The 16307-nt window shown below is 33.7% G+C and overlaps 1 protein-coding gene across 2 annotated transcripts in view; it reads right to left on the bottom strand.

The window, feature by feature from the left end:
• Window positions 1-1013: 1013 nt before the first annotated feature.
• LOC143044898 (glutamate receptor 4-like) overlaps window positions 1014-16307 on the bottom strand; it is a 30057-nt gene continuing 14763 nt past the window's right edge. For both annotated transcript variants that reach the window (XM_076217124.1, XM_076217125.1), the window contains 8 exons: window positions 13353-13511; window positions 10390-10608; window positions 9494-9594; window positions 8663-8753; window positions 7135-7468; window positions 6329-6546; window positions 2334-2584; window positions 1014-1598 (listed from right to left, as the gene is read on the bottom strand). In XM_076217124.1, the coding sequence (XP_076073239.1) occupies window positions 1298-1598; window positions 2334-2584; window positions 6329-6546; window positions 7135-7468; window positions 8663-8753; window positions 9494-9594; window positions 10390-10608; window positions 13353-13511 (1674 nt within the window). In that variant the 3' untranslated portion in view covers window positions 1014-1297. The remainder of the gene's footprint in view (window positions 1599-2333; window positions 2585-6328; window positions 6547-7134; window positions 7469-8662; window positions 8754-9493; window positions 9595-10389; window positions 10609-13352; window positions 13512-16307) is intronic.

Here is a 16307-nt window from a genome sequence, read left to right as displayed (position 1 = left end):
GTTATTTTGATCTCTTGTGGAGAGTTGTCTCATTTTTAAGCATACCACATCTTCTATTTTTTCTTATAAACCTATTGCTGGTCCATGAAGCTCAAATGACGATATTTTAGTGAACGATAGCAGATTTAGAGATGACACAATTGTGCCAATAGATATAGGAAGATATGGTATGAGTGCCAATGAGACAACTCTCCATCCAAGAAACAATTTATAAAAGTAAATCATTATAGGCCAAGGTACGACTTTCAACACAGAGCCTTGACTCACACCGAACAGCAAGCTATAAAGGGCCCCCAAAATTACTAGTGTAAAACCATTCAAATGGGAAAACCAACGGTCCAATCTATATAAAAACGAGAAGCATGGTTGAGCCGTTAGAGAAAATAGAAAAAGTCTGATACATACAGACAAACAAAACTTGGAGAGATTTAATATATTTTATGTGAAAATGACAATGAGAATGATGGTCGTAGTATAAACGTAGTCAGATTATAAGAATAGCGTGATTAGGACGGCAAGGGCGTGCTAGAATCGTACTATGGTCTTGAACAGCGTGGTGTAAACGTGGTATAGTCGTAGTAGAAGCGTAGTTGTGTCGCGGTGAGAACGTGATGGTCGTAGTGAGGTCGTAATAACGTCGCTGTGAGATCGTAGCGCAGTCTCTCGGAATAGAATCACGCTTTCGCTACGCTCTCGCTACGATGGTACAGCGACCTTTGCGATCTTACTACGATCTTAATGCGCTCTCACTACGCTACTACAGTGACTACGACATGATTTCGCCACGACTGTACCACGATTGTTTTGCACATGTTCAAAGTTGGCCACGCTCATCACGATCTTGAAGAACTCACCATGACCACGATACGACCTTACTGCGATCTACCCGATCGTACTACGATCTACCCGATCGTACTACGATCATCAAAGTTTGCATTTTTTTCAAAGATCGTAGTGCGATCGTGGACTAGCGGGACTGCGGTATTAGCAGTTAAAATTTTGAAAAATATTTTCAAAGTTCTTTATTTGTTGTTGATAAATGGATTACAGTAAAAACATATTTCATTATTTACATATAAAGCAAATCTAATGATAAGCATTCTGGATATATACATTCATACAAGTCGTACATGTTGTCATATGAATATTGTTTTTACAAAACGTTATAATTTAAATAACTCAAGACCGGAAAACGCAGCAATGTTTACCTCATTTTGAAAGAAAAAATCAAAAAGCATCACAAATACCGCTGTTATAGATATATATAAAACACTTTCCAAACTAAAATTCTTTTAAACTATTCTTTACCAACGAATGGTGACGTTATTGTGGTATCTTTTTTGCTAATCACTCTTTTTAGCTGTAAAACATAAGGTTGAATTTTGCCCGACAGAATCTTCCTATAAAAAAGTTCGGCAGCGAAGAAAATGATAGATATTCCTGCCACCGCCAAGTAGACATAAAACAATCCTGCCAAGCTGTCCATTCCCAACGGTTTCGCACCACTTGTTCTTGCTTGTGAAGAACATGAACCTAGACTTGGCCACCATTCCTCTTTCCATCTCTCTGTCATACCAGCTTCTTGCATCTTCATCATACTACAGATAGAACGTTATGATTGGTTGAAAGTCTTGCATTGCTTTACTTATTTTACAGGGTGCATTGTCAGTCGAAGAATATATGTTAAATAGATGCACAATATATTCAAAGAAAGGGTCTTTCGACTCTTTTACACAAAGAAGCGAATGTAACCTATCAACTCTGACAGATCGAGGCTTCATGATTACATATTGAAATTGAATCCCTAATCATATGATAGCACTGTTCTTTGTTTTGATTCTTCTTAGATTAGCACCCTTTGCACTATAGCCGTCGTCTCATGACACAAGTTTGCTTTGCTACAAACTTAACCTTGTCGAATGTATTAAAATTATGAATCACCTTTAAATTTCATAAGAAAATATATATTTGATTAGGTTAACATCATACCAAAAGTTGGGGTGAGTAGATTTAAAAAATATATGTTTGAAGAATATTTATGCAGACAATTTTGGATTATTTTGGCGGCAGCTATTTCTCCAAAAAAAAGCCTTAACATAAGCTATGCTAAGCACTATAATAAATTATGGTATAGTTTTCTTACATTGAACATATTCTTCTTTGTAAACATTATAATCCAATTTTTAAAATGAACTACTTACAAAAAAAATCGATAAAAGGGAAAATTCTGAATTGAGCCAAGTAACCGTCAAAGAACATAATGTTCAAATTACCATATTCTTTTTTAAAATTCATAGACTTGCAAATTGAAACTTATTATTTCAAGTACTCACTTCAGGTTAAACGAATCTTTAAAGAGTGCGTTTTCAGGAAGAACAAATCCTAGACCAGCGTTATTGAATATCTCGTCTGCTAAAGAGTACTTCTCACATTCCTGTCTGACTATGTAGTCTAACTGAGTCACATCTGTCATAAATGCATGTTTTCCTTTATCAACATAAGACAGAGCTTCATCGTTGCTTGTAACTTTTGGCATGCCCCCCATTACTTCCCATACTTTCTTGTAGATTCCAGAATCAGAAGTCTAAATTTCAGTAAAAAAAAGCGATGAATACATTATAGATCTTGTATGCAACTTTTGCTTACAAAATGTAAAATAACAAAGATACCAAAATTCGAGGAAAATGCAAAACGAAACGTGTGTAGTCAAATGGCAAAATCAAAAGCTGAAACACCTCAAACAAATGGATAACAACTGTCATATTCCTGACTTTGTACATCCATATTCTGATATAGAAAATGGTGGATTAAACCTGGTTTTATAGCTAGCTATACCTCACAGTTGTATGACAAGGATCAGAAAACGCGTCATTCAACTTTCTGTTTTAGAGACCTTTCGGTATCATCTGGTTTTGTTGGATTATTACACAATTTCAAAGATTTGAAGGCGAACATTTCATTGGTTGATATACTTATTATCATAACAGAAAGTGAAACTGAGTATTGTCAGATACTTGTATAAAAATATGTACAAAAAGAGGGACGAAAGATACCAAAGGGACAGTCAAACTCATAAATCTAAAACAAACTGACAACGCCATGGCCAAAAACGAAAAAGACAAACAGAAAAACAATAGTACACATGACACAACATAGAAAACTAAAGAATAAACAACACGAACCCCACCAAAAACTAGGGGTGATCTCAGGTGCTCCGGAAGGGTAAGCAGATCCTGCTCCACATGTGGCACCCGTCGTGTTGCTTATGTGATTACAAATCCGGTAAATAGTCTAATTCGGTAGGTCACATTCATGAAAGGGAAGGGGATTGTAGTTACGACGCAAGGAACATATCCGATATCATTTGTGAAACGGTTATTCCATAACGGTCAACCAACTCGTGATGGCGTCCGTAAAATTTACGAAGGAATGATTTCAACTTCACCATTTGGAACTCTTGGTTTAATAGCTTCCTTGTGAGCAGTAACCCTCTATCAAGAAAATCATGATAGGAAATGCAAGCACGGGAATATCGTATCAATTGGGAGATATATACCCCGTATGCAGGTGCTGCTGGAATGTTGCTACTTAGAAATGGAAAGTTCACAATTGGAAAGCTGAAATCATCTCTTTTGTCGTAAAGTTTTGTTTTCAACCGACCCTCATTGTCAATTTCTAGATGTAAGTCAAGATATGAAGCTGACTTAACTGTATCTGTAGTATCCTTTATCTCCAATTCGATGGGATAGATGCGTTCCACATAGTCACCAAATTTTGAATTGTTTAGTGAAAGAACGTCATCTATATAGCGGAAAGTAGAGTTAAAGGATATTGCTAACTTCTTATCTTTCTTCCTAAGAAGTTCCTGCATGAAGTCAGCCTCATAATAACAAAGAAACAAGTCGGCAAGTAGAGGGGCACAGTTTGTTCCCATTGGGATGCCGACAGTCTGTTGAAAAACACGTCCTCCGAACGTTACAAATATGTTGTCAATCAAGAAATCAAGCATCTTGATAATATCGGTTTCAGAGAATTTTTTGTTTGAATCAGAGTGATTCTTTACAAAGTATGATTTATCCCTCCCTAAGACAAGATACTTGTATCTACGTTGGCCATTCTTTTTTATGAAGCAAAGTAATACCAACTCTTTCAATTTGTCTTTTAGTTTGGAATGTGGAATACTTGTGTAAAGAGTAGAAAAGTCAAATGTTTTAATACTGTTACAAGATGAAAGAGAGTTAGATTGTATGTACTCTAAAAGATCTTTGGAATTTTTAAGTATCCACATCTGATTCACGCCACCTCTAGAATAGGCAGTTTCACAATAACTTTGAAGCCCGTCTTTGATTGCTGATAAAATAGATGTTAATAATTTAGAGAGAGGTTTCGTGGAGCACTTGGAAGACCCAGCAATATACCGTTGTTTGTAAGGACACTTATGTAGTTTAGGTATCCAATACAGTGATGGAAGATCCAGTTCTTCGTCTTTGGTTGAAATACCAAAGGAACAAAGAACAGACCTATGATTATCCAGGATTTCCTCTTTGGTAAGTGTCGTGAGGGTATATGTTGAGTTTCCAAGTGAATTGTCTATACCTAATTCGTTTATCAAGCAATTAATGTAGTGATTTTTACAGACAAAAACGATGTTATTTGGGGCTTTGTCTGCGGGGACAACAACATATTTATCATGGAGGTCGGATAAGTGTTTAGCAACATTTGGGTCTTTAAAGATTGACGTAGCATGGGCATTGATGGACCCATTCAGTTTCTTGATTCTGATTTGTATTAACGACCTCACTGCCTTGATCCATTCGGATAGAGTGTCTACATCTTCCTTTTCACGTTTAGCCCATTGCCTGGCATAATCCTCGACTGAGTCCATCAAAATTTTAAAGTTGTATTTCTAATTGATGGATTTAGGCTCACGATATTTCGGACCTTTCGATAACACATTTCGTAGAGAAGTGTTATTAACAATGTTAAGGTCACCGGTAATAACGTGGCCAGCAGGATTATATATGAATTGGGAACTAGCACAAGTGCAATCAGGAGGCTTAGACTTGAAGTCGTCAATATCGAGATTCTGCAAAACGCGTTTGTAATTGAAAATTTTATTTGCAATAGGTTTGGTATAGGTATAAGAAATTATTGGTACAGACTGGTCTTTGAAATAAGGAGGTATTTTCGATTGAACTAATTTATGATGAAGGATATTGCCTAGGTTGACGCCATCGAGACCTTTGTTGGCAAAGGAAAGACTTAGAAAAGATCTTTTCTCTTTTTCATCTTTTCCAATGCGAACTGGCTTGAAAAGTCTGTGACTTGCAATATCCGAAATTATAGCTTGAAGTTTGTATTGGTTTGAATGAGGGTTTGTAACAGTGGATTCCAAACATAAATTGAACAGAGAATGAAGTTTTGAAAGGGGTAATGAATAAAGTTTCGTGCGAATGTGATGAATACCTAACGGCTTTTGTATGAATGACAGCAAGTCATTAATAGAGACATCATGCAGAGAAGGTGATGTATAATGACGATGACCATGACTGCGTCTACGTCGAGGAGTCGAGTTGAAAATATTCATCACATTCACCGAGTTACACGAAGGACTAGATAGAATACCTATACCATCAATTTTGTCATTGCAGCCATACAGTGTTGCAGTTCCCAATTGTCTAATCCAGTAGTCTTCTTTTTGTCTACGGAGAGTCGTTGAACGATTAGGATTGTTAGAGCTATGGTATATCTTTTCGATAATACGAACTGTCATAGAAACGATGGAATGATCGGGCTGATTGAAATGCTGGTATAGAATGTCGTTAGCATTGAGGTTAATGTCTGATCTATGACCGCACATACGTTTGTTTAGCCTTTTTTTCGTTTCACCGACGTATACCAATCCGCAAAGGTTGCACTCTAATCCGTAGACGACATTTATCGATTTACAATTCAGATCATTATTTGAATTTGAAACAGATTGAATGAAAAAATATTAATTTCTCTTAATTTTTATATTTTTTTCATATGTATGACGTTGGTAAAAGAATCATCATACTGCATAAATTAATCTGAATTTAAAACACTTTATATTTATTTCTACTGAAAATAATATCCTTTCTGTAGCAATTGCGGATACATTTTGGAGAAGGAATTATGATATTAGAATAATTTTACCGAAGTTGTCCTTTTCGTCAATATGTGTTAATTGCTTTCTTTATTAAAAAAACAAATCGCGTGTTATTATCAAAATTATTTTTTTAAAAAGGAAATTATAAACTTGACACTCTCAACGTTTTCTAAATTAGCAACAAGAATTGGTCATTACCATAAACAAAGTGTGAAGATTGGTACCAGATTTCACCAAAGGTTCAATTTCCGTCTGTCCAACCAGTTCCTCTAGGCTATTTATTGGTTGTTCAGCAATACTGACTGTCAAGTTAGCGGCTAGATTTGCAGTGTATGTCGACGTCATCAAGATGGTAAACACCCACCAAAATCCGAGCATTGACCTTCCGGAAAAAGTGGTTGGCCTTGGATCTACACCTTAAATTGCAAAAAATAAGGGTGTGGTTAACTTAAATTAATAAAAAACGACATTATATATTACTAGGAAATTAAGATATTCAATTAAACAATAATGTCAATATTCAACCAATGTAGAGTGATGTGAGATCTTAATAGTACCAAAAAGTATATAATAAAGAACCTAACACTAAGACTAATTATTTTTATTCACATAAGAACATGCCTTGACTTCAAGAATGGTACATATGGTTTTATTATCACCCTTAACTGGAAATATGATAGATCTATAAAGCAGTGAATGTTATTATACATGATATACCTATAAAGCTATCAAATTATAAAGAATATGCTAAAAATGATTTATAAACAAAATTAGCAAAGTATTTTTAGTGTTGTTTTATTCAAGATACTTTTATTCTATTTATTTCATGCGACTGTATGCCATAGTCAATTCACCACCCATAAGTATATAAGTTGATAAAATAAAAGAAAAACATGATGATACAAAGATCTTATCAAATAAAAGTAACGAAAACAGATGCAAGACACAATTTGGGCTTTATATTTGCAGAATATGTTCATCAGCAACAGCGAGATATAATTTACCTTGCTCAAAGAATGAACCATAAATTAGCCAAGTTGTCTGTCTCAGACTTTTCTGCTCCACTACTAACTGTGGTTCATCTTTGCATGTTTTTTCTACATTTGGATTGATATTACCAACAACACACAAAAGTATTCCGACCACCACAATAGCCACACCTATACAGCACCATACAATCAATGAGAATGGTTTAAACATTTTGAATATTTTGTTTGGTTCTCCATCAGGCCGTTTGGTCAAGATACCAACACCATCTTCTATATATGGTACAGTAAAATCAATGACAGTTTCTCTGATAGATGTTATTGTAAATGGTCCAATTGCAAAATCAACATCCTGAAAACATTTTTTAAAATATGTATTACTTATTGTTGTAATAACTATATATTTATTAAGACATTCTACACATTATTTATGGGGTAAGTGTTTCTCAGACTTTATGTTGTGTTTTTGTATACTGTTGTTTGCTTTTTGTTTTTCAGGATTTTCAAAGTTTTAAAAGAGATGACTTCAGCGTCCAAATTGTGAACTTGCCATTTCTATGTAGCAACATTCCAGCAGCGCCTGCATACGGAGTTTATATCTCCCATTTGATACGATATTCCCGGGCTTGTATTTCCTATCATGATTTCCCTGATAGAGGATTGCTGCTCACAAGGAAGCTATTAAACCAAGAGTTCCGAATGGTGAAGTTGAAATCAACTCTTCGTTAATTTTATGGACGCCATCACGAGTTGGTTGACCGTTATGGAATAACCGGGTTTTTTTTAAACATGATATCAGATATGTTCCTCGTGTCAAAACTAAAATACCCTTCCCTTTTTTACGAATGTCACCTACCGAATTAAACTATTTACCGGATTTGTAATAACATAAGCAACACGAGGGGTGCCACAGGTGGAGCAGGATCTTTTTACCCTCCCGGAGCACATGAGATCACCCAAGTTTTTGGTGGGGTTCGTGTTGCGTAGTCTTTAGTTTTCTATGTTGTGTCTTCTGTTCCATTATTTGTCTGTTTGTCTTTTTATTTTAGCCATGGCGTTGTCAGTTTATTTTCAATCTATGAGTATGACTGTCCGTCTGGTATCTTTCGTCCCTCTTTTAATGTCCATTTTGGTATCCTTTTCCTCTCTTCTCGGCACTATCGATACAGCAAGTGACAAAGCATAATATTTTGTTCATCATTGCAAAATTCATTGTATTGCAACGGAAATCAGAACTTCAGACAACACGATATCACTAATCGTTAAGATAGATCTTATTATATCTGTCGCAATAATGTTACTGTTGTTATTGATATGAACAGATTTACATATATGTCCATAGTGAAAAATTTATCTTTTGTGGATAGTTGTACTTTGAACAATCACATCACATTTTGTTTTATAAATGGCAATTTCTTTTCGTTTTAAATATACGATATATTCCTATTCTGGTCTTTTTTGGATAGTCGCACTTTGAAAAATCACACCACATTTTGTTTAATAAATGGCAATTTCTTTTCGTTTTAAATATACGATATATTCCTACCCCACGCATCACCATGCCGACCATTCCATTCCAAGTACCATCACTGTTTAGCCCCCCGTACATACCATCTGGGGGCCCTACAATTTTGTAACTGTAAAGAATAAAAACTCCTTAAAGGTAAGCTGTCATTCATTATTATTGAATGCACTTAAAAAGTCTCAATTGTAATCCTGGTACTTTATAACACCACTGGGTTGATGCCACTGCTGTTGGACATTTCGTCCCCGATGGTATCACCAGCCTAGTAGTCAGCACTTCGGTGTTGACATGCATATCAATTATATGGTTATTTTTATAAATTCCTGTTTACAAAACTTTTAATGTTTCGATAAACTAAGGATTTTCTCATCCCAGGCGTAGATTACCTTAGCTGTATTTGGCACAACCTTTTGGAATTTTGGGTCCTCAATGCTCTTCAACTTTGTACTTATTTGGCTTTATAACTATATAGTTTGATCTGAGCGTCACTATTATGAGTCTTATGTAGACGAAACGCCCGTCTGGCGAATTATATTATAGTCCTGGTATCTTTGATAACTATTATAAGTCAGATTGTTAGATATATTTCAAATGGTTAATTTTATTTTTTTAAACAGATCTATGAATATTCATTTGATTCGATTTCCTACTGTTCTTTTTAATTATAGTCTTCCTAATTACTATAAATCAAGAAAAGCAGTTCGAACGAATAAATTTGTACAGTGTTGTTTTCAATAACTAAAAAATGAAAAAAGAAATTATTTAGCATCTATTACTTTCTAAAAAGGTTCCATTATAAAGTAAATATTAAGTTAACAGTTCGAAGTGTGTCAGTGTCATTATTATACCTACTTGAATTTAAAATGTCTCGCCAGTTCATTGAGTATATCAATACAAAACCCAGAATACTCAATTGTACCATTGTTGTCAGTGAATATTACAAATGGTTTTATCTGCAATATGAACAGTGTTAGATAAAACAAGTTTGTTATAAGAATTATAAAAATGTAGAAGAGTAATGTATAAGGCCAAATAAAAAAAGATGTGTGTTTCCTATTACGGTACCCACCCTATTTTTAAGCTCAAAAACAGAATACCCTGAAGTTTTTTTGGTCATTTTTCAATAAGCACTGTTAAAGTCAGAATGTCCCTCCCATAGACCTAATGTAAAAAAAAGGTAAAAAAAAAATCCCTACCTACTTACCCTATTTTTTTCAAAGGTGTAATAGGAAACACACATCTCATTTTTTTTCCTAAGAATAAACTTTAAGGAATATGGTATTTGCTATCTAATAGTTCGTTGATATGCATAGTGCACATGCGCTTGTTTTGTTGCTCTTCAGTGTTTCTGTTCTTCCGTTATTTCCAACTATAGTTGATGTGATTCTCTTGGTTTAAGTTGAAACCCGGATTTATTGTTCTCTCAATCGATTTATGACTTTTGAACAGCGGTATACTACTGGTGCCTTTATTTACCATTTTCTCAAATGTTTATAGTAGTTCAGGTTGTACTTGAACTGCTAACCCTCCAAAGGACCTGATAAATTCCAATTTTTTTGGCGGATAGTTTTCAGTAAGTTTTATGAAGTGTTTTCTGGTGTGCTGTTTGTATAAAGATTTATTTTTCCATCTTAAGTCAAATTATCTGTCCTTGTTTTTTATTTACTCCTTAACCTAACTTGTAATAAAAAAAAATTTGATAATTGATTAGTGTAGACTTACTGTTATGTACATATAAAAGAGCTTACCGGTTTTGTAGCGATAGTCAACGTTTTATTTCCAAAATCTGTAAAATCGTTCCCAAATAGCACATTGTTGACTAGATCAAGTCTGTTGTCATTGTTCCAAGTTCCCATATATTCGTATGTGTTTGTGTTTATCACTGGACTACATATTTGATATGTTGCTGTCTTTGGGTATGTATCAGTACCCCATGAAAGGCCTCCTGTATGTCCAGTAATTGATACCTGGTAAAAGAAATATGGGCAATGCAGTTCATTAATTATGTAATCAGATGTCGATATAGTTTTGTGCAAATGTTATACCTGTTTTAATATTTGACTCGCTTCATCAGTCTTTATTATTACCATATCTGAATATCTGCAGTAAAGCCTATAATTCACGCCTTTCAGAGACTTGTATCAGCTTGGCAAAAATATGAAGATATATGGAATCAGAAATAGTCTTTTCTAAATGCTGATGATTGACTGTTTGATAGATATCAAATTGAGGATTGAAATGGGGAATGCGTCAAAGAGACAACAACTCGATCAAGAAAAGAGAATAAGCGAAGGCAACCAATTGTTCTTAAACACAACGAGAAAAGCCGCACAAGAAAACGGGCTTTAGCTTGCCCCAAAACTAAAATGTGTACTAGTTCTCTTAAAATATACTAGTACCCTCCCTTATACATCTAGCAAAAATATAAACACACGGCAATACGCACAGTAAAGGAGGGGCCAAAGATACCATAGGGGCAGTCAAACTCATAGATCGAAAATAAACTAACTCCATAGCTGAAAAGGGAAAGGACAAACAGACAAATACTAGTACACAAGTAACAACATAAAACGTTTAAAGCTCAGCTTAAAAGAAGTCTGATGTCAGTAAAAGTAACAAAAGAATTTAAGAAAAATTACAATAATACATAAATTAACAAAGGACTACTGGCAGTTTTTGACATGCTGGCTCCAGAAATCAATCAAATCTTTGAAAGATTATGTTTTCATCATAGTAAAATCAATTCAACTCCCTCTCGTTTAGGCTTTAGTATCATACCATAATAAAATATATGAGAGGAACATAACCTGTATCATGTTAATATTTCAATTATCATGGATTTATTGAGTGATAAAATTTGTGTTGTTAGATTTATCAAAAGTTGTTAAAAGAATAAATGAAATGGTACTTGTTATGGTAAGAATTACCACAACGTACGGAAACATTTTTTATTTTCTTCTTTTATTCAAACCTCTTTAGAGAATGGATATGACTTAATTGTGAAGCAAGGAGCCTAGAAATCAATGGTTGTCGTTTGTTGATGTGTTACATATCTGTTTTTCGTTCATTTTTTGTACATAAATTAGTTTTCTCGTTTGAATTGTTTTACATTTGTCATTTCGGAGCTCTTTATAACTGACTATGAAGTATGGACTTTGCTCATTGTTGAAGGCCTTATGGTGACCTATAGTTGTTAATTTCTGTGTCATTTGGTCTCTTGTGATAATTTGTCTCATTGGCAATAATATTACATATTTTTTTTATATAAGCTCGGGTATCATTCCCCCTGGTTTTTGCATCTCTACTTTCGTACGACGGGAAAGCTTTATATCTAGTAATTAATATAAAAATAAGAAAATGTGGTTTGATCGCCAATGAGACAACTCTCAGTAATAGACCAAATGATACAGAAGTAAACAAATATAGGTAGTCGCACAGCATACAATAATGAGTAATCCCATAACGCATAGTCAGTTATTAAAGGTATACTAAAGGACAAACCTTAACAATTTAAATGAGAAAACTAGCGGACTGATTTATATACAAAATAATGAACGAAGAACATAATTATATGATAAACAGCAAGAAACGACAACCATAGAATTACATGCTCATGACTTTGGACAGGCACATACAGAATGAGACAACCCTTACCTAATCTGGGACAATGGTGTTCGACATAAACACAAACTATGAAAAAAGAGTTTTAATAAAAAGAAGATATAAAGTAGTTGATCATTATCTTCAGCACAGTCATATGCATCTTTGTTAGTCAAGGGTTGTGATCCAGTACACTCTGGATCGTAACCTTTTGCTAACGAACATGCCACACAGTGATAGGATCACAACATTGATATTGACAATTGCAAGTGCTTTATTTAAAAACAAAGGAACATATATCTCTATCTTTCCACCCGTCAAACAATTAGAATCATTCATTCTGCTTGTTTAAATTGATATTCTATGTATAATTAAAAACTATTGTGCTTAACTGCTTGTTTTTCAATTTTAATCCGTGTGATAAGACCTAAGTGCACTTTGAACATGACTATTCTGTATCATCACATGATCTTTCAACTGATTACATAGCAGTAAATTTATTTATAATGGCTTCAATTAGTTTTTATATCTTGTACACACGACACCATATAACACTGACAGTGCATGCACAAGAAATAAGTCTTCTAACATTAGAATTTACTGTTGCTTTGTTTTCGTTCGGTTTAGATTTTTATGGTCGATTTAAATGATACATAATTTACTTTTATACTATTGAATATAAGAAATAAGTCAATGTAGAATATTTCTTATTATTTTGGAAAGCAAATAGTATACTGCAACATCTTAACACTGTTTTGTTTAACAATAAAACGAATCCATGCTGGCAAATCTCTGTGGATATTGTATTCACCAATACATCTGTTTTTGAAAACATAAAGAAAAATTAAAATTAAAATAACAGGACGCCTGCACCAGTTCAATTATATTTAATTTCCTGCGTGATATCACAAATCAACGTAGTTTTGTCATCTGGACAATTATCACGTGCTGTAGTGATATATGTGCAAAACCTAATCACTGAAAATTCTTCAAACAAGTTACATCGTGTATAGAATAAAGTAACGAACGAAGAGGTTTATGCGCTTTCTTAAATACAATGACGGTGTAAAGTTTTAATAAAAAAATATTATCTATCTTTAATATCACTAACCTTGTTTAATTCACCAGCCAATGAATTGCCATATTTGAGAACAGAGGAATTTTGTCTGCAGTTAAATGTCTCAAACGCTACGCTTGGTGTTGATGTTTCCAAGTTTTTTAACGCCTCTACAAATACATTCTTCCCATCACTGATGTAACTCTGATGAGCCTGAAATATGTATTGATTGATTGATTGTTGATTGCTTAACGTACAGTGGCTAATAGTGTATGCATGTTCAGGACGATGAAATATTTATAATGATTCAACTATGTGTGTTTCATAAATGCATGCCCTGTTTATATAAAAACAGTTGAATTATTCAATATAAAAATTATTTTCATTATATAGGAGAACATAGATATTGAACAAATATACTAAGCTACATAAGTTCAGAACAGGGACTACTTACTCTGTCAGAACATCTGAGTTCACAACAAGTTTAGGTTTGTGTTACTCACTTTTTTATGTAGTATTATGTAAACTTGCTTATCGATCAGTTGGTTTTATTTTGTCATGGCGTTGTCTGTCGTTCTTCGATTAATGAATTTTGAATGTTCCCTTGGTATGTCCCGCCTCATATCGAGGAAACACTTTAACACAGTAATATTAACAAGTGCATAGATCTACCTGCATTGCTAAAAAAATACCACAAGGTTCATGGTGGTTCAGGCAAGAACAATTATTTTCAGGTTTATAAATTTAATAAAATATATATAATTGTAATGCATTTCTATATCACGTTTTGAATTTTCTGTTGAGAGAGAAGAATATTCATTTATGAAAGTAGCAATACTAATCCCAAGAATCATTGTCGTTATTTGATAAGCTCAATAAGTCCTGTCTTAAATTAACAATGATATGTTTGTCCACCTTTTAAATCACTGAAGTTTGTTATCACTGTATTCGACAAAACAGATAATTTCAGCTTCCCAATGGTAAACTCCTTATTTCTATGTACAAAATGTAGCATCATACCATCATTCCCTGCATATGGATTCTATATCTCCTTGTTGATACAATATCCAATACCTTGCATTTCCTTTTATGGTTTCCATGAAATATTATTCCCACTTTCAGTGAAGCTTCTAAATCAAGGAAACGTTAACAACGCAGCGACGAAAAAAATCAATATAAAATCACCATGTATACAATATCTATGTGATTAATATAGATTATAACATGGCATTTTTCGTATCAGACCCCTAATCAGCCCTACGATATGATATCAGCACTAGAACCAACAGGTCATGAACCGATAAGGATTCTGATATGAAAAATGGTATGGTTTGTTCTTTTTATCATATACTTCGACAAAGGCCATACAGTCATTTTTGTTTAAACTTATTTATAAAATTCATTTATTGCATTGTATTATTTGTTTTTCATTTTATGATAATGTATTTTACTGATGTTAATATTCGTTGTTTAATTTTACTTACTTATGAATTTAACTAAACTGTACCAGTGAAGTTTATTTTCCGAAGTTTGTAGAAATGCTTAAACAAATGCATGCGAAATTAATCGAAAGCAGTTGATATTATCAGATTATTACATGGCATTTTTCATATCGCATGTATTATCAGCCCTAGGTTCAATATCAGCCCAAGAGCCGCATGGCTCGAGGGCTGATGTTGACCGAGGGCTGATAATACATGCGATATGAAAAATGACATGTTATGATCTTTTTATCATATGCTTCAACAGTAGAGAAAAATAACAGATTCATATATTGATCCTTCTACGTGGTTCCCGAAAAGAAGTTGAAAGAGTAAAAAGTTCACGGACGTCGGACCCAAAATTTGATACAAAATATGAAATCTTTCTATCATATGCCTCAACAGAGAAAAAAAAAACACATTTTAATATTGGCGAATCGACTAAAAATAATTCAAAAATATACATAACAAACATTGTTTGGAAAAGTCAACTTTTTTAAAGTAACTTTCTAAATTATGTTTCAGAAAAACTTAAAAACTGTATTTATTTAATATTTTTTTTTTTTTTAATTCAATGTAATCATTTTACACAATATACTTTCCACTATTCAAATAATTGTTTTGTGCACTACTTTGTAATGTTTTTCACTGAAAACGTAGCATTGAGGTGTATTTTCCGGAATTTGCCGAGTATCACCGGAATGCCATGTGATAACGTTACGGAAAGGCATGTGATAACAATCGAAGCATGTGATAAACTTTTCATATCAGCCCACTGAACACCAATTCGAAAAATATGGAAAATACTTTAATTTAATGCTATTATCATACGGTAAAAATCACATGATATTTAGTCTAAGTATATGATAATAACCAGAAGCAGTTGATCTATATACCGGAAGCAGTTGATAACGAAAGTCATATCACACGACTAGGACAATTCTTGAGATTTAATAAATAAATTAGTTTTATCAAGTTGTAAAATTATAACATTATTTTCTATACAACTATACAATTCTAATGCAATTATTTTGTATCAATGGTTCTGATTGGATGACAGTTAGCGTAAAATTCTCTATCTCCTTGTCTGTAACTAAGGAAGCCGACATTTTAAATTGCTGAATGTATTGACATGTAATTTCTACAATAATAAGCCAAAATACTCACATGTTGCACCTAAAAATATTCTTTTTATCAAATTTTATTACATTCTGAAGCGGCACAGAAGCCAGAAAACGCCCGGTGTTTATGTTTGACGCCGGAAGCATACCTATGACGTCACCTAGTGTGGGGACCAAAGAAGATAACATCTTTTTGCGGAATTTTCTTTAATGAAGATTTTACACTGAAATAATGATCGAAATTAAATTATGAACTTGTTTTGCATTAGAATAGAGATAACTGTATTGTATTTGAAGCGTTGCGGACGTCCATCGGTAGTTTTACTTTCGCAAATACCCGTTTACCCGTCTCCGCTACGCGTCGCCAGGTAAACTAAATTTGCGACAGTAAAACTACCGATGGACGT

This window comes from Mytilus galloprovincialis, chromosome 9, assembly GCF_965363235.1.
Source record: "Mytilus galloprovincialis chromosome 9, xbMytGall1.hap1.1, whole genome shotgun sequence".
NCBI classification, from domain to species: Eukaryota; Metazoa; Mollusca; class Bivalvia; order Mytilida; family Mytilidae; genus Mytilus; species Mytilus galloprovincialis.
Note: the sequence above shows the minus strand (reverse complement) of the source record. Positions and strands in the feature narration are given on the sequence as shown.